Here is a 27831-nt window from a genome sequence, read left to right on the forward strand (position 1 = left end):
TGAGAGAGGGATTTTGCCGCTGATCAAGGGAGTCTATGACTGTCTTTTACTTCATTCCGCAGAGGCTTTTCTCAGTGCTAGCCAAGCCATGGGTGTTTAAAGGTGAGCTGAGGATATGTGAACTGAACTGGCCTCCGTGTGTGTGTGTGTGTGTGTGTGTGTGTGTGTGTGTGTGTGTGTGTGTAGGACAGGGAGCAACCTCAGGTGACATTTCTCAGACAGTGCTAACACAACTAGTTTTTTGTTTGTTTCTTTTGGTTTTGGTTTTGGTTTTTCGAGACAGGGTTCCTCTGTGTAGTTTTGGTGCCTGCCCTGGAACTTACTTTGTAGAGCAGGCTGGCCTTGAACTCACAGAGATCCTCCTGCCTCTGCCTCCCGAGTGCTGGGATTAAAGGTGTGCGACATCACCACCTGGCACACAACTAGTTTTTTGAGACAGGATTTCTTACTGGTCTGCCAATGAGTTTTAGGGATCCTCCTATTTCAACTGCCCAGGGCTGGGGTGGCAAGCACATTCCACACCAACTCCCTGACAATTTTTTAAAACATTTATTTATTATGTGTAGGGACATGCCATGGTACATGTGTGGAACTCACGAAAATTGGTTCTCTACTTCTACCATGTGGGTCCTGGGAATGGAATTTGGGTTGTCAGGTTTATTAGTGAGCAGCTTTACCCTCTGAGGCATCTCACTGGCATGTGTATGTATGTGTGCTTATATAGATTTAAAACATGGGTTCTGGAGATGGAACTCAGGTCCTCATGCTTCTGTGGTAAGCAATTTACTGGCTGAGTATCTCTCCAGCCCCTCAGGCTTTTGATTTTGGGTAACATCAAATATGAATTCTCAAAAATCTTTTGATTAATAAATCAGAGCAAGTATGACTTCAAATGAGCAGGCTGGCTGAGGAAGAGATCTCAGTTCCTAAATGACAGAGGGCAGAGCAAATGCCCTGAGGCTGGACCCAGCTGCCGCACAGGTCGAAGCTTCAAGCAGGGAGGGAGCACGCTAGCTGTGTGAGCTGAGAGAACACATGGAAAAACCCACGGTCCTCCTGTTCTGACAAGTCACAGCCAACTGCACTTGTCGATGAGTTTGTGAGCGCCAAGGATGGATGAAAGAGTGCTAGCCCATTACGGAGAGGAAAAAGGAAAAAGACCTATGAAAGAATGAAGAAACACAAGGAAAACCCCCAAATAAACGAAGCTAAACAAGTACCAGGAACCCCTAAGGTGGGCAGTGTTAGGTTGTGCATTGTCTGTCCCTGGGGTGGGCAGGGGGGCTGAAGGTGAGTCTCAAGTTTGTCGCTGAATGTGGCTGGTGTTGTCTGCTGTCTTTTTTAAGTAACATCTGTGTAATTTCCTCTTGGCCTTTGGATCTGGGAACATGAGACCCTTTGGTCAGATTTAAACCTCTAATTGCACTTTTCATTTTAAATCAATTCAAAAAATAAACCAGGCCTGACGGAAAAATCCCCATGCAAACAAATAAAAATTGATCGTGCATGTGAAAGGCTTTAGTGGGGGAGGGGGAGGGGCAGGAGGGGCAAGAGCCAGACTCACCATGGCCTTATTTCCCTCTTTCAGGGTGATCCAGTCCTCTCCGTTGGAGCTGATGTCTACTCGGTAAGTCTTGACGTAATATTTCTTCTTGGTTTCCTTGGAAATGGCACCCTGTGTCCCGACAGCAGTGACGTACCGCAGGAGGCCCAAGTCCACCTGCAAGAAAATGACACATGGGGTCAGTCAGCTGCCCCAACAAACATGGCTGTGACCTACGCAGCTTATCCTGCAGGCTCTGCACGAGGGGTTTCCATCCATAAGAATCAGCAGGGCCCCATGTGATGTCAAGGGCCCTTATCTTCACATCCACCCTCTAAAGTAGTGGTTCTCAACCTTCCTAATGCGGCAACCCTTTATCACAGTTCCTCATGTTGCGGTGACACCCAACCACAAAGTTATTTTCATTGCTACTTCATAACTGTAATTTTGCTACTGACATGAATTATAATGTAAATATTTTTTGGAGATAAAGGTTTGTCAGAGGGGTCGAGACCCACAGGTTGAGAACCTCTGCTCTTAAGAAAGACAAAGGCTGTCAAACTGCCTTTTAGGTATTTAAGCCTGTGCTCATAGGTTAGTGCTACTGTCAGGTTGGGTCAGAGAAACTTCTTCCTGCAGTAGGTTCCTACAGAGACTCAGAACTGGTCCACGTGCTGAGAATAACAGAGTGCTCAGCTCCGAACAGGGCATCTGCATCACTTCTAAGGCTCAGGGAACATCAAGGAAGGAGAGGGCTGCAGGCAGGGGTGGAGTGTTGTGCAATGCTGTCTTCCAGGCATGACATGACTGTTGGACTCATGAACTTACAGCCACTGAGTTTACCTGCATAAGACGTGCACAGAATTGGGTCTATCCGTATTTCCTACCCCCACCTTGAGAATCTATCAGTGAAGGAGGTGATGTAGCCATTGTCAACATGCCCAAGCTCCTGTAAGCAACCTTGAATGAAATCCATTGGGGCACACACACACACACACACACACACACACACACACACACACGAGGATGGGGGTGGGGGCAAAGATGGTAAGGGGACTAGACTATGAGAAAGGAGAATATTCGTACTGCTGCAGACAAGATCACCTGATCTCTGGTGCAAAGAAGAAAACTGGGTTCATGTCAGTATATCTTGCAAGACATTTAACACACTTCCCAAAGTATAATATCATACCTGTCATTTTACAGACAGAGATTCAAGACAGACAAGACGGATGCACACACCGGCTACCGGAGAGGCCTGAACTAGGGCTCCCATATGACCCAGTTGATTCTGTGTCCCAACTCTTTGCCGCACCCCATCCCCTTTCCAGTGAGATGCAGCCAGGAAGGCACTGATGTGAGCGCCCTAGGAACCCTGTGGTTCTAGCAACACACAGAGTCTGGAATGGTCTAGCGAGGAGAAGAGCAAGAGAGCTTGGCTTCGCATGAAGCTTCTTCCTTTTGCTTGTTCATGGCCTTGCTATAAGCAGCTAGGTTGGGAGGGAGATGAGTCCCAAGGCATGATGGGGAGGAAAGACATAAAGATATAAAGCAGGGCTTGCGAGCTCCTCTTTGTCAGTTTCCCAACAAGAGAACCTCGCTTTGTGCCTTGCTTGCTAATCTCATGCCCTGGAGGGTGGTGGGGACTTCCAGGTAGTGACAAATTTTGCTCTGTCCTGTGTTCCCACCTTGATTAGCTAGCTGTCAATCATCCCCAAAGCAATGGGACAACTGGTCATGAACTGGGGTTCCCTGAGGGCCTCCCCCTTGTGTGTGTGTGTGTGTGTGTGTGTGTGTGTGTTCATGTATATTCAGGCACACATGTATGTGTATGCATGTTGAGGTCAGAAGCTTGAGGAGCTGTCCGTCTTTGGTTTTGACATAGGGTCTCTTACTGGGACCCAATCACTAATTGGAATAGGCTGGCTGGCCAGTGAGCTCTAGGACATCCTCCTGTCTCTGCCTCTGCAAGGCTGGAATCATAAGGCAGTGAGTGCTATCGCATACAGCTTTTTCACATGGATTTTGGAGGTTGAATTCAGGTCCTCAAGTTTGCATGGCATGCTCTTTACCTGTGCCATGCTCCCAGCTTAGGAAGACCTTTCTCGCTTCTGACTTCCTGCGGTCCCCTTTTTCATGGTCCTCATCGATATTTTCAGTATAATCAAATCTTTTTTCCTTTACCTCTTCTCACTGCCATCATTATTAATTACATATAATTCTAAAATAAAACCATGATTAGTCTCCACACGTTGAGTATTTTCATGCTCTTTCACTAATGCCTTTGTCCCTGGAAGGCTGTTTCTCTGTGCTTGTTGTATGGCCTGGGTGTTACAGAAAAGATTTTTACAGAAAAAAGTATCTTTAAAGAAAGGATACACAAACATAATGTTTTTTACAGGACTCAGAGAGGAATTACCTAATACACCTGGTTTGCCTTGACCAGATATTTCAACAATACACTAAGAGCTAATGGAACACCGTTTTCTTCAAAAAAAAGAGAACAACAACAACAACAACAACAAAGGCAGAGCCAATCCCCACCCTTCCCTCAGCCTCGGAATCCCGTGACTTGACAGCCCACTTTTCAGAAAACACTATTTCAATGAACCCTGCAGTGCTTGTGAGCCCAGGGCCCCTGCAGAACGTGGGTTGGTGGGCCTGCCTTGGAAGGCTGCCTCCTCGCCTGTCTGGAACAGCCTTCCCCTGATGGCCCTGTGAGGAGCAGAAACACAGAGGTACAGGAAAAGGAGCACGCTGAAAGGAGTGTGAAGTTCTGTGGTCCAACAGCTCTCCCTGCAAGGGTCCAACAATACGATTGTGTTCCATGGTCTAAAATGTAAAGTTGATGCTCTAGAAGTTTTCACCAGATTTGAGAGAGAGAAAAGAAGAATCAATATGATCTTTTTTTTGTGGGGTGGGGGTGGGAGTGGGGGTGCTTATAAGAAGGTTATAAGCCTGGATCTTGCTATATAGACCAGGATGTCCTAGAATTGGACCTCACAGAGATCTGCTTTTTGGGTACTGAGATTGAAGGCATGTTTTTTTTTTTTTTTTTTTTTCCATACTGGGGCTCATAAAGCCCAGCTCCACTGAAAGTTGCTATTTAGTCAAATATGACCTTGAACTTCTGATCCCCTGCTTCTACCTCCTTAGTGCTGGGCTTACAGGCATGCAGCACCACACCCTGCTCTTCGTTACCGGATAGAATCCAGGCCTTTGTGCATGCTAGGTATACATTCTACCAGCAGAGCTCTGTCCCATCCCCAGAACAAAATTTTCATAGAAATTAATACTGTAGATGAACAATGGTGGCCATTTCAACCTTTCATTCCACAGTACCTATCTTGATGGCAATCCTCTTCAGAAGGGAAACAGGGAGTGTCCAGTGAGTACCCACTCTTCCTATCCCGTGTGAACACGGGTTTCCAAAAGCAGAGACTGCTAATGCGTGTAATATTCGGCAGGTAACATAAAAGATGGTAAATTAAACTGAATTCCAGACCAAAAAAAAAAAAACTATACTAACTCAAAAACTTAAAAAGAAGACAAAAATTTCCTACAAAATCTGGGCTTTCAGAACACTCGCACCTGCAAGTTAGTGCAGACACTGTAGCAGGGCGTCAAGGGTTTCAAACGCTCTCAGAACACTGGAGGCTTTACTGGCCATCCACCGAGTTAGGCCAGAGTCACGCACGTCCACTTGCAAGCTCAAAGGTCCTTGGAACCAGGACGGCCAAGGGAGCACAGTGCAGCACCATTGAAACAGACTTCCTGTCACGCCCTCAAGAGGCTCTTCAGTCTGGGAATGAGTAAACTCTCAAGTGTCCAACCGCGGCTTGAGTTGATTTGAAATCACTTTAGAACTCCGTTCACTGCAGGTACTTTCAGATGGACAGACAGACAGACAGACAGACAGACACGGCGTCTCCTGTAGCCTGTCTTCCTTTGAACTCACTGTGTAGCCAAGAGTAATCTTGAACATTTGATTCTCCTGCCTCCACCTCCCCAGCGCTGGGATCGTAAGCATGCGCTGGTTTATGGGATCCTGGGGATGGAACCCAGGGCTTTGTGATACTAGACACGTACTCTACCATCTCAGACACGTCCCTAGCCCCATGTTTATAAAGCTTTGAGGGAGGGAGGCAGTGGTCACCTAGAACATTCCCAGGTACGGGGAATCAGCTGACTTTCAGGAAGGAGCCTCTAGGGCAAAGACAAGCAATTCTTGGGTAAGGAAAATGTCCAAGACATAACACAGGGGCCCCTAGAACACAAGCATGAATCACCCCTGAAAAGGAAACACTATTTTCTTTCCCAGCAGCAGCAACTTCCCTGGTAATTGCATCAAGTTTCCTGCTGGGGTTTAAACTCTGTGGCTCCTCTTATTTGCCACACTGGGATATTCGAAATTCCGTTTCATTTTTCTTCCCAACGTGACTGCTGCTGGCCTTACCAAGGATGGATTACAACCTCACGGACTCTAGACTGGGCTGAGAACAGGAGCGGATGCTACCTAGATCTCTGAGAAGCACTGCCACCCTCCCTCCCTCCCTCCCTCGAGCTGCAGACTCACCGTTAACACTGGGGGTATCTGTCCACTGACTCTTTCTCTCCAAGTGCTCGCAGGGAATTCTGCATGAATGGAAGGGATCACCCTCCACCCTAAAGTGCCATGGAAAGTCTCGGAGGAGATGGAGACAGTTGGCCTCTCCAATACCTTGTTTGCACCATGGTTTCCATGTCAGGCTTAATGCCCTGGGTGCTTCTCAGTTTCAGCATCAGCCACCTCAGAATGTGCCACTTAGCATAAATGTCCTTTTGAGATGAAGGCAATGGAGAATCAACGACAGAGTCAAGAAAAAGTCTCTGCTGTCCGTCCCCTCTCCTGCCTGACAGCCGGGCATGTATCCTGTGTGTTAAGGGTGTGAAAGTCTCCCTTGTGCTGTACTACCAGGAATCAACACGTGTGAGTGCATGAGCACACCTTCCCGGAAAAATCTGATTTTCCAATAACTGCCCTTACTTAATGGGCGCTCTGGTTACTAGTGACTAGTCACAATCTATTGACCCTAGAAACCCAAATACCCTTCCTTCAATTTGTCTGTCTATCTGCCTATCTATCTGCCTATCTATCTATCTATCTATCTATCTATCTATCTATCTATCTATCTATGTAGGTTTTTCAATGCAGCATTTCTCTGTGTAACAGTCCTGGCTGGAGTTCATTTGCAGACCAGGCTGGCCTCAAACTCTCAGAAATCTCCCTGTCTCTGCCTCCTAAGCACTGCGATTGAAGGCATATGAAACCACCTCCTGGCATCCCCTTCCTTTTACAAGTCATTTCTCCACAGTAGTTGCCATTTGCTAGCATGATGTATTAGTGCTTGGATATATAACTGTTTCTTTGAACTTTTGCTTTTCCCTGAAGCCCCAGGGACATAAAAATAGGAGTAGGATTTGTACTACTTTCTCTGGTTAATCCACCTTTTGTCAATTTAGTTTGCAGGCCCAGACACAAACCTGCATGGGCACAGGAACAGCCTTCTCTGCTCTTAGGAATCTTTCTCACTGGCACAGTGAAGTAGGACAGCGGCCTCAGTCTACCTTCATGGGTATTATTTAATTACATCAGAATATGTATAACCTAGTTAAAATATTTGTAATTCCTAACAGAAAACATTTTGTTTGTACACCCTGACATGTAAAATTGTTGTGCCATAATAGAAAATAAAACCAAAACACTCTCTCTGTCCCTCCCTCCCTCCTCCTCCTCCTCCTATTCCTCCTCCTGTTCCTTCCCCTCCACTCCCTCCACCCTTCTTCTAAACAGGAGTGACCATTTCCTCTGCAGCCTGGTGGATGAGCCGGACATTTCTACTCTGGAAGTTCATCATACAGCAAACTGAGTTCATCATGCTGTGTTCTCCTTCTACTTAGACCCTTTTAGTCATTTCTGATTTCTCTGGAAAAATATTTGTTTTTCTGTATAGCTAATAGATTCTTAGTGAAAATTTCATAAGATGTAGTAGATCAAAAAGGAATAAAACCTCCGCAAGACACCACTATTGGAACAACACACTCCACTCTTCCACAGTCTTTTCCCTATGAAAATACATGGGAATATATATGTTTGCAGTTATAAAAATAAGGTCATTCCATCTCTGTGACTGATTGCTTGTCATTTCCTTCTGGTTTTTGGAATTATCTCTCTGTCAAGAATATTTTTCCCTTTCTTTCTTTTCTTTTCTTTCTTTCTTTCTTTCTTTCTTTCTTTCTTTCTTTCTTTCTTTCTTTCCTTCCTTCCTTCCTTCCTTCCTTCCTTCCTTCCTTCCTTCCGACAGGTTCTGTGTAGTTTAGGCTGGTCTAGAACTTACTACATAGCCAAAACTGATCTGGAACTCTCAGTTTCCTCTCGTCTCAGCCTTCGGAGTGCTGGCCTGACAGGCAGGCACCACCACACCTAACTGCATCAGCGTTTTTAAGGGCATCATCTTGTCCTGGTGGATTGATGTTGTCTGCTATTTTTGAGCCTTCAGGTGTTGGACTTTATGTAATAAGCTTGACCCAACCAGTAGACGTTACACTGCCTGTCAGGGGTGTTCTCTAGTGAGTTAATGGACTAGAATGGAGAGCAACCGTGTGGCAACTTCGAATATGACCTCAGGAAGGGCTGGCAAACATCGTGTGAAGCAGGCAAGGGAAGATGCAAACAATGTTATCAGAGAACTGGAAGGGGAGGGGGAGGGAGACATTCCACAGCTGACGGTGATGTCCAAGATGTGTAGCAAAGATTCCACAGCAGGAATCTGCAAGCAGACAGGAGGAGGAAGAATGCTTTTTTGGGGGGTTGGGGATTGGGGGGGTGGGAAGAGCAGAACTGACCATGAGGAAATGAAAGGGTGAATTAGCAGGCACCAAAGAGCCAGCTTTGCTTCACACACCACGGCAGACACTGTCATCTGAGATGCACAGACTCTGCTGAACACTCCATTTCCACAACTGGAAGGTAGTGATCGGCAGCCATGGGGACAATCTGGAACGTCCAGATCCATCGTGGCCTAGATCTATGCTGTGCTTTCACCAACCTTACATCCCAGGACACAGGAATGGTGCACTCAGGACAAACAGCAGGAATGGTAGAGAGGCCAGGACTGTGCAGGGCCGTTCTCCACAGTGCGCCCCTCTGTGTTCTGGTGGATTCCCTTCTTGAACATTACTCTCTTTCCCCATAAATACCCAGACTCACAGGCACGCGATCAGGTCATGTGCTCCCCAAACCCAAGCAGCTTTGCTTCATGCACCATCTTCTGAATTTTAGACGGCCGTCCTCACTTCCTAGCTGTGTTTTTGACGAGAAGATGGATGTGTTTTCACTTCTGAGTTTGGGGGACTTCTGTGATGAAGGGGGGCGGGGAGGGATATGGAGTGGGGGTCGGCACATGTGCAAGTGAACATCAAATGCATTCTCTCAGCTCGTTGAGCATTTCCCACTGGGGGTGTGACACACATCCACATCTGGAAAGTATCCAGTGGTATGTGTGCTATCTTCAGAAGTCCATCAGACTCCTTGGGAGTGCTAGTCACTGCTTCTGAGCCAGCTTGCACAGCTCGGTGAACATAAGCGACTCAACAAGACACCCTCTTTTCAGCATTGGTATAAAACTCTAAGACACTCGATTGTCTATCCATATCTTATTTTCACATACAGAGAAGAAAATCTCTAGCTTTTCATTTTAGGCATGGGATAGGGAGCATGGTTGGTCCTACTGCAGGAGACCTCTGAAGGCTCTGGGTTCCCTGACCTCTTCCTTGTTCTTTCTTTTAGGGATCTACAAGAATAAACACTTTATGGCCAAAGGCATTGTCTTCACAATAACAGGAAACACATTCCCCAGATAAAGAGAAGCAAGGGAAAAGCCCACATTTTACTGAGAATCACCAGAGGACGAAGCAGCGTGTCTCAGCACTGTGTAGTAAATCACCCAGCTCGCAGCCTCCCAGCCATGAAACGCATGCCACTGCTTGCCATGATTGTGCACAAACCGGCCATCGGTAATGTAATGTGGAAAACCTCATTTCCAAAATGAAAATCTGCCTTGCTCAATAAAATACTGCCCCGCGAGTGAGCATTGGCAAGGGAGCATTTATCAGCTTTTAATGCTCCCCTGGCAGGCCCGCACAACAGCCTGAGAAAATAAAGGACAAAGAACTGAGGCCTGATTAAAAACCGGAAAGTCTGTAGCAAGGGGAAGACCATGGCGGCTTTTCTTCAGAACATCTCTGATGACTCAAGGCTGTTTAATCCATCAGTTGATACTAAAGCTAAAGAAAATATTTTTAAGTAATTGTCTCATTTCCTTAGATAAAACACATGTTTTCTGACCTAGTCAGGCATGTGGACCTCAGCTATTCTAGGCTGAGTGGGGCTAATTCGCAGCATCTGACCATTGTCTGCCTGAAACGCAGGGTCTCTGGCTTCTTATAGATGTTTATCAGAACCCAACCACCTAAGGTTAATAACATAATCCTCTAATGGTTAATAACATAATTCTCTACCTATATTATTCTGTCATGGTTATTGTGTTACATGGAAAAAATGCTGGTACCTAAGATTGTTCTTTTTAATAGGAGATCTGCATTGCAGCCTTTGAATTTAGGGTATTTCATTTAAGGACTAAATTTAAATGCATTACCTCCATCGAAACTCCTATCAAACAAGAAAAGTTTTATAGACAAATTAACTGAGAAGCCAAGTGACATGCTTCCTTGTTCAGAGTCACCCTGTGTGGCTCATGGCACCCCCATGCTGCTCCCCAAATTCTGAGGCAGCAAAAATATGATCCAATAGCCCTTCTTTGGAAATTAAACATTTTGTGCAGTTACAGGAAATATGAGACCCTCTGTGGCTACCTTGTTGATGAACTTAAACCCCACTCAGGGCTACTGGAAGCATCCACTTTGAATATTATTATATGGTGGAAAAATAAGTTGATGGCTATGAATTGTTTTTCTAAGTGCAAGACAGGAAGAACCAACTTTCTCTGGTCATCTAGCTGCTTGCGTGGATCCTTTGACCATAGTTAGGTTAAGAGAAAACAAAGTTCTGGGTGTAGCTGCAACTGATTCTGGGACAGTTCTCCATTCTCAGGTTAATCTCTTTTGCACAAACCAGAAGCAACACATTTAAAAAGAAAATTTTAATTCTGAGGTAGTCTTTGACTAGCAGTCCCCCTTGGTTCGGTGAGAACAGTGAAGTCTCCGATCATCCCTTAACATTGCCCAGAAACAAGGAGACACCCAGCAAGTGTGAGCCTTGCTTAGACTCTGATGAATCACAAAAGGAGCCAGAGCCAAGCTACATAAGCTCAGCCACGGGCTCCACGGCCTCAGAGATGCTCAGATGCAGAGGGCAAAACCAAACGGAAGGACCAAAGGACACGACTTGTAGAGATAATGCCGTGTCACCCAGTAGATTCAAACACTTGGTAGGACTCTTGGAAGTGCAGAGGCATGCACAGAAATGTGGTACGTCACCCACGATGGTGTCAGAGTGAAGTCAAAACTGACACTGTGAGAGCAACAGGGCACCACAGAGTTCAGAGAAGGGGAAAAGCACTGGGGACGGGAATAGAAAGGGCTTTATTGAAAAGGTCAAGTGATGCATTCAAACTGGGCCTCACAGGATGGGAGAGACTGGTGAGGAAGTGGCCAGGCCTGATGAGATACAGACAAAAGGAATGGCCAGTCGCCTACAAGTGGGATTAATATTACTCTTCTGTCTAGGATCTCTTGGCAGAATTTACAAGAGAACAAGGGTGACTTTTCTCCCCAGCCCCTCCCCCACATATCACACAAAACCACCACATATATGCATACACACCACACATATGCACATTAATAAAACACATATCATAAACACAGACACACACACATACCACATGTGCTTTCCTACCTACAAAGACATATCACACAGTCACACATGTCACACACCCACCACATACTCCCATCACACCCAGAGAGACATACTAGACATATATACCATGTGAGCACATGCCCATGTGCACACAGCTACCCAGCCACCCACCCATACCCACATATCATACACATACTACACTATACACCAAGATACACACTGGACACATATCACACATATCCACACCACACCATATCATACCACATATCATCCACATGCCCCCCCACCACACACACACACACACACACACACACACACACACACACACACACACACAGGAGAGAGAGAGAGAGAGAGAGAGAGAGAGAGAGAGAGAGAGAGAGAGAGAGAGAGAGATTGTGAAAGAGACTACATAGACCAGAGGGACATACATATACTCCATATACACATATCCTCCTTTGTGGGCCTTTGTGACATGCAGGAATCCAGACCATGAGGCATCTGATAGTGATGGAGGCAGGGCAGACCCCACTGTGATTTAATTCTGAGCTCAGTACCATACACTGCACTGCTCAGTTGCTTTTCCTGCCTCTGGGACACCAGACATTCCCAGGAAGGAGAGATGCACTCTCTGTCTGAGTTGCTCTCTTGGGCCAGTAACATTCTCCTCCATGCTGCATGACGTTCTATGCCTAGGCTAGAAACAAAGTATTTGAGACAACAGCACATTCATGGTGTGGCGGCTTTCCCAGGGTTCCCTCTGATGTCCAGACCCCACGTTGGCTCCTCAAACATTAAGGACAAGTCAGTGAGTGTGAGCAAGAGATTGAACCTGTACTAGGCATCCTACCCTGCAGGTAAAGCAGGGGCTGGCAATTATTCATTTACAAGGCAAGTAAGTGTTTGGTGTGTCTAAGTGTTTGTTGTGGTAAAAGGAAGGGAAGGTTACAAGATTTTGTCCTGCAGTAAGAAGAGAAAATGCCAAGTAAACAATAAATCTCCGTACAGAGTGTCCAGGCTGCACTGAACTTCTCAGCAGATTCTGGGCTTAGGAAAACTGGGGGGCTTCTGGTTGGCATGTGGTGGTCAAAGCAGAGACCCAGGAAGTGGCTGTGTACCTTTGACATGGAAGAAAAACCTGGCTAAGCAAGTTAATTAGCCAATCCAATCCAAGATTTAGCTTCCCCCTCTCTTCAGCAGAAAATACGTAGTTACTTCTCACAGCCTTTATGAGCTTCACATAATACACACTCACACACAGGGGCCAATAGAATGTGATGATGTTTTTCCTTAGTCATTTGTAATGTGTGTGTGTATGTATGTGTGTGTGTGACAGCCCTCTGCAGTTTTAATTCATGACTTCCATATAGCCCTGATCCTTAGCAGATGGGGCACCAGTGTTTCTTGTGTTTAAATTCAATGCTGTTTTAAGTCCAGCATAGTTGGCAAGATCTGAAACTCCTTTCTTCCAAACAAAAGCCAATAGTGTGATATTAAAGTCAACATGAAAGTGTCTGGGCCACTAACCGTCCCCTGTAAGGAGGAATGCAATTACTCTTATCTTTACTTCACACTGTGACTATTCTAACTCATCATAAACTTTCCAGTACTTCTGAAAGACCATTACTTAAAGCTGCAGTGCCACTGAGTCTTGGTGGTCGGGTCCACCCTGCATGAAGTGGTCCTTGTTACTCACTTCTCAAGTGGTCTCTCAGGAACTTAGTGTTTCTTCTCCTGGAAGTTGCCTCAAAGGGCAGCAAGGATGAAATAACTCTTGTGCTGTATCTCACAGTCTCAAAGACATTGTCCTGCCTGCCCCACCTTCCTGTTAAGAAGCAAAGACAAGCCTGATCCCCTATGGTGTGGAAGTATGAGCTATCTCCCTGTCTCCCTGAGGCCTGGGAATCTCTCATACCTTTCTTGTACTTTGGCAAAAGTAACATCAAATTCTCTGTACCACTGCATAGGTCATAATGGTCACCTAATGCAATCTGTAAGGAGTTATCATTGAGGGGCTAGAAAAAGCAGGCAGACTCCAGGCAAAAGCAAAGCTAAGCTGGATCCAAGGTGCACTGGAGAACACACACACATACACACACACACACACACACACACACACACACACACACACACACACCTCTTCCTAGTTTCTTGGCAGTTTAAAAAGATTTCAAACTAAAGGAATCAAGCAAATATTAAATACGGGGAAGGAATAGTTCTATTTAAAATGCTGTTCTGGGTTGGGAGGGAGATGGCTCAGCCAGCAAAGTGTGTGCTGTGCAAGCATGAGGCCCTGAGCTTGACTGCCACAGCCCACAGAAAAAGCTGGTGCAATGGCACACACCTGTCATCTCAGCACAGGGACGGTGGACTCAGAAGGGTCTCTGTAGTCTACTAGTCAGCCTGGCTAACCTATCCAGCGAGTTCCAGGTCTGTGAGGCATCCTGTTGTAGAATATCATTTCACGATGTGTTATGTTTGTTTATGCTGTGGAACATTTGTTTAATGATGCAAAGATATGTTGCATTCTTTTATGTTGCATTTGTTTAACTGTGTGAAGCTGTGTTACTTTGCCTGTCTAAAACATCTGATTGGTCTGATAAAGGGTGGAAGGGCCAATAGCAAGGCAGAAAAAAAGGATAGGTGGGGCTGGCAGGCAGAGAGAATAAATAGGAGGAGAAATCTGGGAAGAGGGAGACCGAAGACCAAGAAAAGGAGGAGGACATCAGGGGCCAGGCACCCAGCTACACATCCAGCAACTGAGTAAGAGGTAAAGAAAGGTATATACACAATGCAGAAAGATGAAAGCCCAGAGCAAAAGATAGACAGGATAATTTAAGAAAAGCTAGCTAGAAATAAGCCAAGCTAAGGCCAGGCATTTATAAGTAATAATAAGTCTCCGTGTGATTTATGTGGGAGCTGGGTGGCGGGCCCCCCAAAAAGCAAAAAAGCCAAAGAGTAAGCAAACAACTACAACACCGTGTCTCAAACACAAGCTGAGTGGCTCCTGAAGAGTGACACCTGAGGCTGGCTTCTGGCCTCTACACGTGTGCGCACACACGTGTACTCACACACGTGTTCTGCCCCTCCCCGAACACAAAGTGGTTGTTCTGTTCTGTGCATGTGCGTCTTTTTGCTCCAGTGGGGTGATTCCTCAGTGACTGACTAGAGATAAGCATTTATAGTCAGCGTCTGCCTGTTCCACAGTCAATCATGCCTTTAATTACTCCTTTGCCGAAAATCTTGGTTTCAAAAACAAATTGGGGGTGGTGGTGGTGGTGGTGGTGGTGGTGGTCTGGAAACTAAAGGCTTGCAGATGGAAGTAATGGCCTCCATCAGTCACCTGCCCTATAAACTCTGACAGCTTCCTTTCACACGATGTTCCCTGCATTTCTCAGTGATTGTAGGTGGGCCTCTCCCGGTAACGAGAGTTTCATGTGCTGATGGAGAGGTTGTGAGTTCAGGTGTCGGGAAAACTCTTCCAGTTGGCATAAAACATCCTGCCAGGAGCTGACAGCATCGCTGAACCTGAGGTTATAATGAATGTGGCCCAGAGACAAGACGGAGGGGAAGGAGCAGGCTGCTCCGTGCCGACTGTCACAAATTCTGCGCCGTCTCTGGAGGAAAGGCCATCATTCTGGTTTTTGTTTGTCTGTTTGCCTGAGGCAGGGTTTGTCTGTGTGGCTCGCCTGTCTTCACAGTTGAGGCCTCTAGAGCCCTAGCGTTGCCGGCATGGGTCACCACCCTCAGCCCGATCATGTTGACGACACACAGATGAAGCTGTGACTGCATTTCCCGGCTAGGAAGCTTACCAATCTGTTGGTATACTGATTCTTTTCCTGAGAGTCATTTCTGAAGGGGATGATTTTCTAAATCACACTTTCAAAGCATGACTAAGACTTGTGATTAGAACTCACAGTGGCTGAGCTAAATGAAACCTAGGCTGTGGCAGGAGAGAGAGCACCCACTGGAACCTCACCCGGAAGAAAGGGACAGAGATGGCAACATGTAGCCCTCTGAGGAGCACATGCCTCCTTCACAGTCCAAAGGCAATCAGCTCACACAACTGCAAATTATTTCCATGTTTTGAGAATAAGCCAGATGCTAATTTCAAGCATTTGAGCCTGGGTCACCCAATGAAAAAAATATGTCTGGCTGACAACGTGTAAACCACAGGACACAAGCACAGACGTCACAGGGCAGTATTGTGATGTGTGCCCCTCTTCTACCTCAGCTGGGAGTCCTCTAACGTGCCAGAAACTGTGGCTGGCATTCACTGGAGCCATTCTGGTGTGTGTGTGTGTGTGTGTGTGTGTGTGTGTGTGTGTGTGTGTGTGTGTACAAGCATACACACTTGTGTATGTGTGTAGAAGTTTGACATTAACATCAAGTGTCTTCCTCGATCTCTTCTTCACCTTTCTTTTTGAGACATTGTCTTTTCCCTGATCTGTGTCCTTCATCTACTTGGCTCAGCTGGCAGGTCAATAAGCCCCAGGAACCTCCCTGTCTCCTCCCGATCCCAGAGAGCCTAGGTAGACACTGTCACTCAGACTTCTTGTGTGGGTCCTAGGAATCAAACTCAGTTCCTCATGCTTGTGTGGAAAGCAGTTTACTGGCTGAGTGATGGTTGGATACATCTGCTTCAACTGTATGCTTGGCTACGGTAAGAGGTCACCTGCCTGACACAGGTGGCCAGGCTGCAAGGGGTGTAAACACCTAAGAGGTGGAGGAGGCACTTCTTGGCAGAAATACGGGGCTAAAATGCTTTAGAATGCTTCGAAGAGCTTCTCTCTTCCCACAGGACTTTGCAGGTTTTCTGATCAGGGAGAATTCAGTTACATGGTGGTTATAACCCGAGACGCGAAGTTAAGGGATTACAGCACATTGCCTCACGTGGTTTTAATTAAAATGCTAGGAATTAAAACGAAGTGGAATGATGACTCGTAATCTGTATGAATTATGTTTGATAAAAGACCTTAATTGAGACGACTCTAAAATGAGAAACACAAATACTCTAAATCTAGACGTTTCACAGGAAGTGAAGTGGAAACCAGATTTTTGTGTGAACATTTCTAGAAAGCGGCAGTGGTTCCCTCTGAGAGAGCTAAGTTACTGTACTGTGGAGCTTGGGAAGGGCAGCTGAGTTTCCAGGTGGAAGCATGCACTGGTGCCTCACACTGCCTGGTAGACACAGAACGTCCAGGCAGAAGGCTTGAGAAACGACCATCATGGTTATTGCACTAAATGAGATCCGTCTACTTAACAGCCACCTGATTTTAGAGGAAACCTACGAGAAACACAAGAAAGTGTTGACTGCTTCCCTCCTCTTCTGTCTGTGTCATGTGTACACGTGTGTGTGTGTGTGTGTGTGTGTGTGTGTGTGTGTGTGTATGTTTTGTATGTGTGAGTGTACACAATTTTTTATCTGTAAGATAACTGCTAAACAAATAAATTACTCCATGTGGTATGGATGCCTTCCAAACAAACAATGAGAACATTATACATGCATGCAATTGTTGGAAACATGTTAAACGATAGAATAATATAATATCTGCGCTCTGAAATGTTGTTCATTGAGAGTAGCAATGACTAATCTGGATTTTGAAAACATACTTTAAAACACTAAGTTAACACGTGATGGCTAAAATTGTCAACTTGACAGGACACAGAATCACCTAGGAGACAAAGCTCTGGGGATGTCTGCGAGGGAGCATCTAGATTAGGTAGACTGAGGGAGGAAGACCATACTGAGGGGCTCTCTAACAAGCCATGCACTGCAAACATGGCTCAGCAGGTTTTGCCCTTTCCTTTCCCTTCCTAAAGCTAGCCCCCAAGATCTAGTCCTTTATCTGACTCATTCCTAAGACACAACACCAAGGACCAGCAAACAAATTCATTATTTCACTACACTGGCTAACTTGTCCAATCAGGACTTACCAACTCATCCTAACACAGACTTTCCCTTTTTCTCCTTAAAACTTCACTCCTGCAAACACACCTGCTGCCTGTCTGTCTTTGATCAGAGGAAGCCCCTCCCCCTTCTGAGCATCAGAGAGGAGTGAAGGTGTGCCGGGCACCAGCACTTCTCTCTCTGCTCCCTGACTGGATACAGCGTGACAATCAGATGCCTCCTGTTCCTCTTGTCTTTCCAGCCCCGTCATGGTGATGAACTGTACCCTCAAACCGTAAGCCAGAATAACGCCTCTTCCTTAAGCTGCTTACATCAGGTTGTGTCACAGAAATAAGAAAAGCAACTGATATAACAGAGTAATGAGTTCCATTACGCATTTTTCATTAGTCTGGATTTTCTGGGAAATGTTTAAATAACCACCAAATTTGGCTCACTGCACGCATACTTTATTTTGTTAAAATTGGGTGCTTAAAAAAAGCTATTTATTCTTTTTCCTATAAGCGCCACATACTTCTTAATACAGCAAAAGGATTCATCATGATTTCACATTTCCTGTGATTTCCTAACTTCTTTTTATTATCCTAAGTATTTCCCAGTAGAAATTTGGTATTTAATTCCCAGGGCCTCTCAAACTGAAGTCCTGCCTAAGTCCTTGCTCCTGTAGCTAGGAGCCTGGCTGGGTCTGGTCTTTCTCTGCTCTGCAGTGGGATTTACCAGAATCTACAGTGTGTAAACACTTCAAGTCTAGAAGCCAGAGACAACCAGGATGTCTTTCTTCAGGAAGCTGGTGCATGGTGTGGCTTTCTCCTTTATCTGTCTGGGTAGTCTTTTAGCTTACAGATGCTCAGAAATGAACATGATTTTTTGTTTAAGGAGAGATAGAGGCTGGGTGTTGGCCAGACTTAAGGGTGCAAGCAGGCTGTAGCGGTAGGTAAGCCGCAGCCTCACAGACATTACCATCAGAGATGTATGTACTTCATCTTGTCACTCATGGGCTGCATGTCCCTGCAAACTAGCTCAGGAGAACCCAGGGGAACAGCCCCACCACACGCAGAGTTTCAGCATGAGCTCCTCAGCTCCGTGGTAGAGGCAGCCCTAACAATTACTTGATCTAAGGGAAAAAAACTTCCTTAATGGAAGAAAATTAGTTGCATGCTGCCTCACACCATTATCAATAGCGTTTAAAATGAGTTCCAGCTATGCTCCACATATTTATATTTTCATCTTAGGCAAGCTCAGGGCACTAGCTGATCGAGTACATTTATTTTTAATAGAATCATGGAATCTTAAATGCTTGAAAGGCCCCGAGAAGCTGTCTTATCCAATCACCTACCCCCTGAAGAACAGTATCGATAGCCCTCTCAGGCTTGCTAAAAGAATGAAAGGGCTTATTTATCCTCTTTGCTAGATCCATAAAATGTAGTTAGAAGTTTCAAGCATTAGAACTGTAAGAAAAATAAAACTTTGCTGCAATGATGGCTTTGTTCTCCTGACACAAGGCAATTAGAAGAATGTCATAAATGCATTTTTAACCCCTTGAGGCAAAGAGAACTGATAAAAAAAATACCACGAGTCACATGCACAAACACATGTGTGATTATTCTTAGTCATAATGTGTGCAATTAGTCTCAAATGCCTACTCTCGTCAACTGCTGGAAATACAAAAGCATAATGCATTTTATTACTATTGGGATATATAGAGCATTTTAAAATTTAATCTACTTTCTCTCTTTATTGGAACCAAGAGTTGAATGAGATTAGATGGCTGAGGGAGGGGAGGGAAAGGGTGAAGAAAGGAAATAACCCACGTATGCATGTGTGTTTGTGTGCATGCATACAGGAACATAAATTTGTATGTACATGTGTGTTTATGTATGCTCACACATGTGCTTGTATTTTGTATAATGTTTGTGTGTGTGCATACAGGCATATGTATTTGTGTGTACATATGAGTTTATATATGCTCATACATGTGTATGTATTTTGTATACATATATGTTTGTATATGTTTGTACATGGGGGTTGGGTGTGTACATACTTGTGTATATACACATTCACTCAAGCATCAGTTTTGTTTCAGAGCAGCAACCCAAACTGCTCTTTTGATGTTGATTAAAATCCTCATGTTGATGTGGATCTTTTGAGTGGCGTATTAGTCAAGAGCTATGAGACCCCGCATCTTCTTCTATATCTGAGCCCGGATGCCAGGATGCAGACCTCTCTCCCATCACCAGAGAAGGTATTTGTAGATATGCTAGAAGTTTTGACCTAGGGGTTCTCCCAGTTTTAAAGAACATATTTGTTTTTGCTCTGGGGTTTTCAAACTACAATATGAAAGTTATTTAAGGCTCAAGAGTGGGTGTGTTACATTACATGCAGCATAAATGTAGCCGTTGCTCCTAAATGCGGACATTAACACACTCTGTAAAAGGTGCAATTATTACCACTGGGACAGAAATCAACAAACCTCACCAAAGGAATTTCCTAAAACTGCTATCATAAAATCTGCAAGCGTTATGGATTTCATTAACATTTTACTCCCGGAGGATTCCCAATTGTATAATAACAGAAGTTCTTTAAATTTTCAGGACCGCAGACAGGAACAGCCTTTTCACCCAAAACCAGATGTGAAGCCATCAGCCTTCCCTTCTCATTGGTCCACAGATTTGGTGCTGGCTGGTAACTAGGAACACTTAATGGGCTGTCGTTTAGGTTACAGATATGAAAATGTAATATTATGAAAAGATAAATTAATAAATAATAGACAGGCTTTGTAATCTCTGTTCCCTACTCTGGAGGACGTTGGAACTTAAAAGACAACAACAATAAACTTTTGATTGACATGCTTCAGGGGATCTAAAAACATGTCTGCGTGCACACTCCCCAGATGTGCTGATCTCATTCTCATTTCCCCAGGTCTTGTTGCACAGGACTGACAATTCAGGACTGTTTCCGCTCCCCGGTTTCATCCTTATCTCTGTGCATTTTGAGTGTGATTGTGTAGTAGTCTAAAATAACATCTGTATTTGTTTAGTTAAAACAGTTCACTTTTAAAACCTAAAAATAGAGAAACTCAAGATAAGCAAGCAGAGAAGTAGTGATGTGACTTTTCTGAACAGGATAAACAAATATATCTGTATTTTTGGGAAACAGAAGAACCAGGCTTCTGTTCAAAGAGCAACATCAAGGAGCTTAAAAAACAAACAAACAAACAAACAAACAAAACACCAAAAACCCGGTAGCAAATCACTTGTCGTTCCCGAAGCCCACCCCATCTGATGACTCAGAGCTGGAGTCCAGGACGCTGTGAGCATCCTCTTGATGGTCACTTTTGGCTGGGTATGAAAAAAAAAAACCCAAACATCTGCACAAATGTCTTTTGGAAGTCGGAACTATTGTGTGAGAAGGCACCTGGGCACTCTTGCTTGTACCCCAGGGGTTCAAAAACCTGCAAGTCACAGAGCAGTCCCTATGCCCACGACCTACCCATCCCTCACAGTTTGAGCCCCACCCACACTAAGAAACTTCTCCACACATTATCCAGTCCTGTATCACAGTCATGGTTTCTACAGTGTTGATTCTAGTTAACAGTCTACCAACCAGCAACTACGCAGGGGCCAGCTGGGACCCAAAATGCTGCTGTCCTTGAGATCACCTTCAGATGGACACAGCCCTCTACATAGCTTACTAGGAGCTCAATAGGAACAAGGTGTCAACATTCTGATTTGCTGCAAATCTCAGGGTCTTTGGACCTAGACAAAGAGAAAATGATGTAACACCCACTTTCAGTCCTATACTTCGAGTTGAGGTATCCTAGGAAGGAGAAACAGTCTCTTTCAGGATGTAACTGTAAATGTGAGTTAAGAAAAAAGAAAAAAAGACGCTGTCATCACAATAACGAGAAGGCAAGGCAGCAAGCTGAGTGCTGTACACAGCCTTCCAGTTCTCGGTGAACAACTGTGGGTCTTTCAACATTGTTTGCAAACATTATTCATGCTCTCTAGGGAGTGTTGACATGAACTGCTCATTAGCAAAATCATTTGTCTGATTTCTAAAACAGAATTAAGTGGTCAACTTGACCAAAGTTATTTAAACCATCTTGGTAACCTCTACTTGACAAAACAGTCAGTTAAAGTATTGAAACAATTATGTTACACGAGTTTCTGTTTACTCCCAATCAAATCCACCCCTAAACCCTTGGGACTCTGAATTTAATGCACCTCTCATTATGACCTTCAAATGACCTGTAATGTGAAAGTCCAAGGTCTCAGAGACAAACTTCAGGAAATGGGGCTCAAGGACCAGGAGCTTCTGTAACATGTTCTAGAAGGAACACAGCCCAGGTATCAGTCCTGTGTAAAACACTGGTCTATGTGGGAAGCAGAAGTCAGTGCAGATTCAGGGTAAAGGGACTTGCCAAGACTCACCTGGGGGAATATTTTAAAGAAAATTGTATGCTTTGCAGGTGAGCATTTAGAGTACCAATAGTAGTTGCCACACACACACACACACACACACACACACACACACACACACACACAGGAACGCACATTGAACTGAACACCTGTATTTTCCCTAAATTGGCTAAGACTATATTTTACAAGCATCATTCCACATTTGGGGAACCCAGTGAGCTATTTCTGTCAGTTCTCTAGTTACAGATTTATAAAGTATCATTTTATTGTAATTTCAGCAATTTGCTAATGATCTGAATGAGTTAATGCACCCCCTAGTGTGTCTGGTTTATAAACATGGAGTGTTTACAGTCAGAATAACCCTGCTGTATACACATTCTGGATTAGTCAATTTGGCAGATGGAAGCGATTGTGAGGAAAGCGTTACAGATTGTAAACCCCAAAGATGCTGGCAATTTTGTGAAAACTCAAAAATGATTTTATATGAGGTACCTGCTCCATACTCGACACGTGAGAACAAAGGATCAATCCAGAAAGCACAATAGGAGAGTAAACATTGTCTACAAATTGTGGCAGTCTACAACTTTAAGAGAAGTCACTTCAGTTTCTAACTTTCAATTTGGGGATACTCTAAAGGTTACAAGCAAGGACTTCAAATCAAACACTCTTCGAACTGAATAAGCAAGCACTTTTTTCTACCTAAAAGATAATTAAAATGTATATTAGTGTTGATTACCAGAGAAAACATTATTTTATTTCATGTGGTCCTTGAAAGAAGTCCAACTTGTTTTGTCTTTGCTCTTAAAAGACTGTGTGTGTGTGTGTGTGTGTGTGTGTGTGTGTGTGTGTGTCTGTGTGTGTGTGCATATAGAGGCCTGAGATGAGACATGGGTCTGTCTACCTTGTTTTTTGAGACATGATCTCTCACTGGAGTCTGGAGCTCTTCAAATGGGCTAGACTGGTAGACCAGCAAGCCCCAGGGTCCTCCTATTTCCTCCTCCCAATACTGGGCTTACAGTCAACCCCCATTATAGAAGGCTTTTTTTTTAAATGAAGGTTTAGGGTGGAACCCAGGACCTCATGCTTGCACAGCTATCTGCCCAGCCTCAATTCCATGCTTCTGGTTATCCTCAGGTTCGAATCTCATCACATCATAACTGATCACTGCTTTCCCAGAGGCCTGCTCCAGTGTGAACTGTCTACACCAGGGCTAACTTACAAACAGAACGTGGCTAAGAAGCAGTCTTCTGCTTGTCTGGAGTATAACCTACTACAACCTTTCTTTTTCCACAAAAGGCAATGCCTTCCCCTTTGGAGAAGAGTGAAGTTTCAGCCTGAGTTGGTTTATCAAATCATCCTATTTCTAAAGTCACTGGGGGTAGGGTGACAATCGATTAGTCCCTGGTGCCATTCTTATTTATCTGGGATCAGCAGAGTTCATCTTCCACCCAGCCTTATGTCTCTTAGAGTAGCTTTTCTTTTTTTATCTCCTGGCATTTTAATCAGGGAAAGTCACAGTTGTTTTGAGGAAAATGCTCCCAAGAGCTTTAATTAAAGCTGGAAGGATAAATCTGTTTACAGTGTGGTGAACACCATCATTAATAAAACATTGGAATAATTAACAAATTAAATTCTGCTTTGTGTGTGAATGGCTATAGTTAGGATCTATGAGACCATGTCTCTTGAACAAATACAGCATGATATGTACTTTGTGTGGAAGAAAAGAAAAACACAGCCCGTGTTTCTCTGAGATTCCTAGTGCCATGGACTGGTGGGGCTTCAGTGGCTGAAGGCCACATCGTTGTTTTGTGGGGAAGGACCTCATTGCCATGAGTCTAAGGTTAGTCTGTAATGATGTGTACAAAACTGAGAATTTTGATTGCATCACAGTTAATACGAGTCTGTGATTGCTTCATTAGAAACAAAGAAAGAAAAAGGTCATGTTAATAATTTAAGTAGCCTAGAAGACAAGCTACAGAAGGGAATAATCCGGAAAAAAATGAACAAATTTTACATTGTGCTCAACTGTGACCACTAACAAGAGCTTTTTGTGAAGTGGCCTTGTGAGCAGGATATGGCCATTCGAGAACCTTCCAGCCGGGACTTCCCTTCATGTTTCTCCTTACCAGGCAGCTCCTTGTCTTGTTTTGAAGCTTCCTGGCAGACAACGGATCTCACAGGAAGCACTAGTGTGGACGTTCATATCCACAGCTAACGATGTATTGTTGTTGTTGTTTTTTTAAACGTTACTTGGTAATTTCCTAGAGAAAACAATGGGAACTGAAGGCTGTTCCTGTCTTTAAGGAAAGCCAGTTTCCAATGTTGGCTTATTAATTTAACACATGCAAGTATTTGTTCTAGTTGTTGCTACAGCAACGTGTTTTGTGGGGCACATTTCATGCAAAATGGGATAAAGCTGAAAATCAAGACAAATGTCATCTGCATAATCATGTGCATAAAAATAGACACATACGTGTGTGCCGCCGTACGTGCTGTGCTGCGTGATTAGCAGCGCCTGCCTCGGCCCTTCATCTGAATTATGCTGCGCTCGTTAGTTAATTTATAAAACATCTATCTGATGAAAACAACCAGCCAGCCACTTCCAAGGAGCTTCAGAAAAGCTGGAAGCACATGAAATTATTCATAATTAGGTGATGGGTGGATGAGAACCGCTCCTGCCATGAACACAGACATGAGTGTGTAAATGAGCTCTGAGCGCCAAAAGAGAAGGACCGTGTCACCTCAATGTGAACGAGACGCTAAGCATTCATGACAGCCACCTTTTGTAGACACTGAGGGGTGAAGTCCCCACACGTGGCCAACATAAGCATCTTCAGCTAGAGGGAAGGAGAGGACAGACTCTGGTGCTCATGAGAGAGACCCACATGTGTGAAGGAAAATGGACCACGAAGTCACCACACTTGGTAACGTGAAGAAGCACATGGGGCTGGGAAGCCTAACAGACTTTAAGTCCAGGGTCCCACTAGTGACCAATGCTTACTGGTTTTCCTCAGCCTCAGTGCCCCTATTTTTGAAATGGAGGAGTTTTAGCTCCTTCCCAGGATTAGGGGATTCAACCAAATCTGCCTCCTGTTGAAACAGGAAATGTGGCTCACTGGTAGGGTGTTTGCCTAGCATTTAGGAAGCCTTGAGTTCCATCTCTAGCCCCACATAAAACCAGGTGTTTCAACCCATGTTTGCGATTCCCACACCTAGGAGGGGGAGGCAGGAGGGTCAGAAGTTCAAGGTCATCCTCAGCTACATAGTGAGTTCAAGGCCATCTTGGCCTACAGGAGAGAACGCCTCAAAAAGAAAAGGAAAGTGTCCCAAAACTGTTAAGTGGCCAGGACACCTCAGAAGCAAACAAGAGTGGGGGAAGAGCTTATGAGAGGCACCACTGTCAGGGCATTCACCAAACAGTTTGCCCTTTTCCCTCCACAGAGGTAGGCTGAATGAGGCTGGATGACAAGGAGTTGGCAAGGAGATGTGGAATTTCAACAGCTTGGGTAACTGTCCCCAGTTTCCTTCCTCTTCTGCCTTGCTGACAGAGACATTTCAGATAACAGCAACCCCTTGCTCAGTTTGGTATGTAAAGGTCTGAGCCCCCAGCCAGGCTAGGGGTGGAGGAATATGCATAGAAATAAACCTTTGCGGGGTGCGGTGGGGGTGGGGAGGTAGGGGGTGGGGAGGTAGGAGGCATGGTGGCCATGCTTCTAACCACACTATTCCACGAGAGAAAAGGTAGATGGCATTCTTCTGTAGCTATCTCAGATTGCACCGAGTAAAAATGACCAAAGATCCTATCTCTTTGACAAGTGCTTCAGGAGTGCCCATTTTGTCTCTATGTTTCCGCCAATGAAGAACTGGTTGTAGAGAAGAATTGCTACTCCGGCAGTTTCGGAACCCCTGCAGGACCACAGGGGCCCCATTATTGAGTAAGGTCCACGTTACCCAGAATAGAAACGCATTACCATGCAGACATGCTTAGCACTGCAAAAATGCGAGCTTCCCCCAGAGCTGCGTCTGTCATTCACAAGGAACCGCTGGTGGGTTTGGAGACATGGAAAGACAAGCTACCATGAGCAAATTAATTCCACCTCTGGCTTCATCTAAAGCAGGCTTCAGCAATCCCGAGCGAGGCCTTATCTTTTCCCGCCCTTTCCACATGGCTCCGTGTTATCATTCAGAGGTTAGCATGAGTTCAGTCTCCCATAATGGGCTTTTACTTTAAGTGTATGTTAAACTAATATTGACCTTTGCAAAGTAAAACAGAATCCTGTATTTGTGCTCAAGTGACTGAAACAGCAATGGACATGGGAGAGGATAAACCATCTCAGTTTTCTCCTTGCATAGAGACTCTCTCTGGAGTTAGTCCATTTTATATATCAGGCAATAAATGAAAGACAGGCTCTGTCTACCCTTAGGCCAGTTGATTGGCACATACAAGAATATCCACGTATACATGCTTCATTAAATAATGGTGCAGACCCCATGAACCCAAGCACAGGGCCTTGGGTGGTGACGAGATGGTTAATCATGATTGCCTGTGTGATGGGATTTAGAATCACAAAGAAAACAAATCTTCAGACATGTCTGCAAGGGATCTTCTAGATTAGGTTAATTGAGGTGAGAAGACATCCCTAAGAGTGGATAATATGGTCTAAGGTCCTGGGCTGCATAAAAAGGAGAAAGTGAGCTGAGTACCAGCGTCCATCTTTCTCTGTTTCCTGATACAATGTGACCAGCTGCCCCTTGCTCAGGCTGCTGCATCTTCCTTTGCCAGGACAGATTAGGTCACCTGGAACTGAGCCAAAATAAACCCTTTCTCCCTTAAGTTGCACTTGTTGGATATTTTGTTGCAACAAGAAAACAAATAATACAGGTGGATACATCCGGAAGTCAAGGTTGTGCAAGGATGGGTATTCTGAATGGTACTAGGGATGACTCCCGGGAAACAGTGAGAGCTGAAGACCTGGGGGAGGAGGACCAGTGCGGGTGGGGTGGGGTGGGGGGGTGGGGGGGTGAGGGTGGGATTTCGCTGCAGTAAGGAAGGATCCAGGAGCCTAGTAAAAACAGGCAATAGCAACAGAAACACTAATGAAGATGCACATATGAGGATTCCATACTTGTCCATGAACACAGTTAGCAGATGCTCTTAATTTACTACACAGAACATGCTCTATTCCAATCAAACCCCAAACCCAATACTTGTAGACAAAGATCTAAAACACCCTATAGACAGAATTCCTGTATTCCATCAATGAAATAGAACTGTGGCCACACAGGAAGTGAATGTGTAGTTGTTGGGGGAAAAAAAATCTTATGTTCCAGTTGTGATGGAAGTAAGGTATCTACTCAGACTTTGGAAGGAGCAGTGAAGAATGTTTTCTGGGGGGCCACCTAAGCCAGCTCGGCTACTGTGTGTGAGTGGATTGAATGGTGTTCAGGGCTCTTTCCTGTGGTTGACAGAGCATCCATTTTCATTTGCCAGCCTTTCCAGATGCCTCATAGGTCTCCCAGCCCAGCTATGCCCAGCCTTGTGCCACCTACCTGGATCCACTCCCGATAGGAGTCCTGCCCTGGAGTCCAGCCATTTTCAGGGTAGTTCAGGCGGGAGCGCTCGACAGACCAGTTGGTGCCATACTGTGAGGATGCTGTGATTTGGTCAGAGTGGATCTCTCCAGATTCCATGCCCAGAGCCTCCATACACTTGAAATCTGCAGACAAATTAGGAAGGGCTGAAGACACATTTTAAATTTAATGTGGCAAACTAAAGTGTTCACTCATGGCCTGGGGAGATGGTTCAGTAAGCGTTAGGACCTGCATTTGATCCTCAGCACCCAAGTAAAAGGCAGTTCAGCCTGTGATATGAACACTGGGCATCAGATCCCTGGGGCTTGCTGGCCAGCTACCCTAACCAGTCAGATTCACTGAGAGACTCTGTCTCAAAACATATGGTAGACAGTGACTGAGGAAGACAAAAACGATATTAACTTCAGGCCTACACACATACACACACACACACACACACACACACACACACACA

The 27831-nt window shown here is 44.9% G+C and overlaps 1 protein-coding gene across 2 annotated transcripts in view; it reads right to left on the reverse strand.

Annotated features, from left to right (window-relative positions):
• Nrp1 (neuropilin 1) overlaps positions 1-27831 on the reverse strand; it is a 153931-nt gene that overhangs the window by 46935 nt on the left and 79165 nt on the right. For both annotated transcript variants that reach the window (XM_059263782.1, XM_059263780.1), the window contains exons 6-7: positions 27336-27502; positions 1565-1720 (exon numbers count right to left, since the gene is read on the reverse strand). In XM_059263782.1, the coding sequence (XP_059119765.1) occupies positions 1565-1720; positions 27336-27502 (323 nt within the window). The remainder of the gene's footprint in view (positions 1-1564; positions 1721-27335; positions 27503-27831) is intronic.

The sequence above is a fragment of the Peromyscus eremicus genome, chromosome 5 (assembly GCF_949786415.1).
Source record: "Peromyscus eremicus chromosome 5, PerEre_H2_v1, whole genome shotgun sequence".
In the NCBI taxonomy this organism is placed as follows: Eukaryota; Metazoa; Chordata; class Mammalia; order Rodentia; family Cricetidae; genus Peromyscus; species Peromyscus eremicus.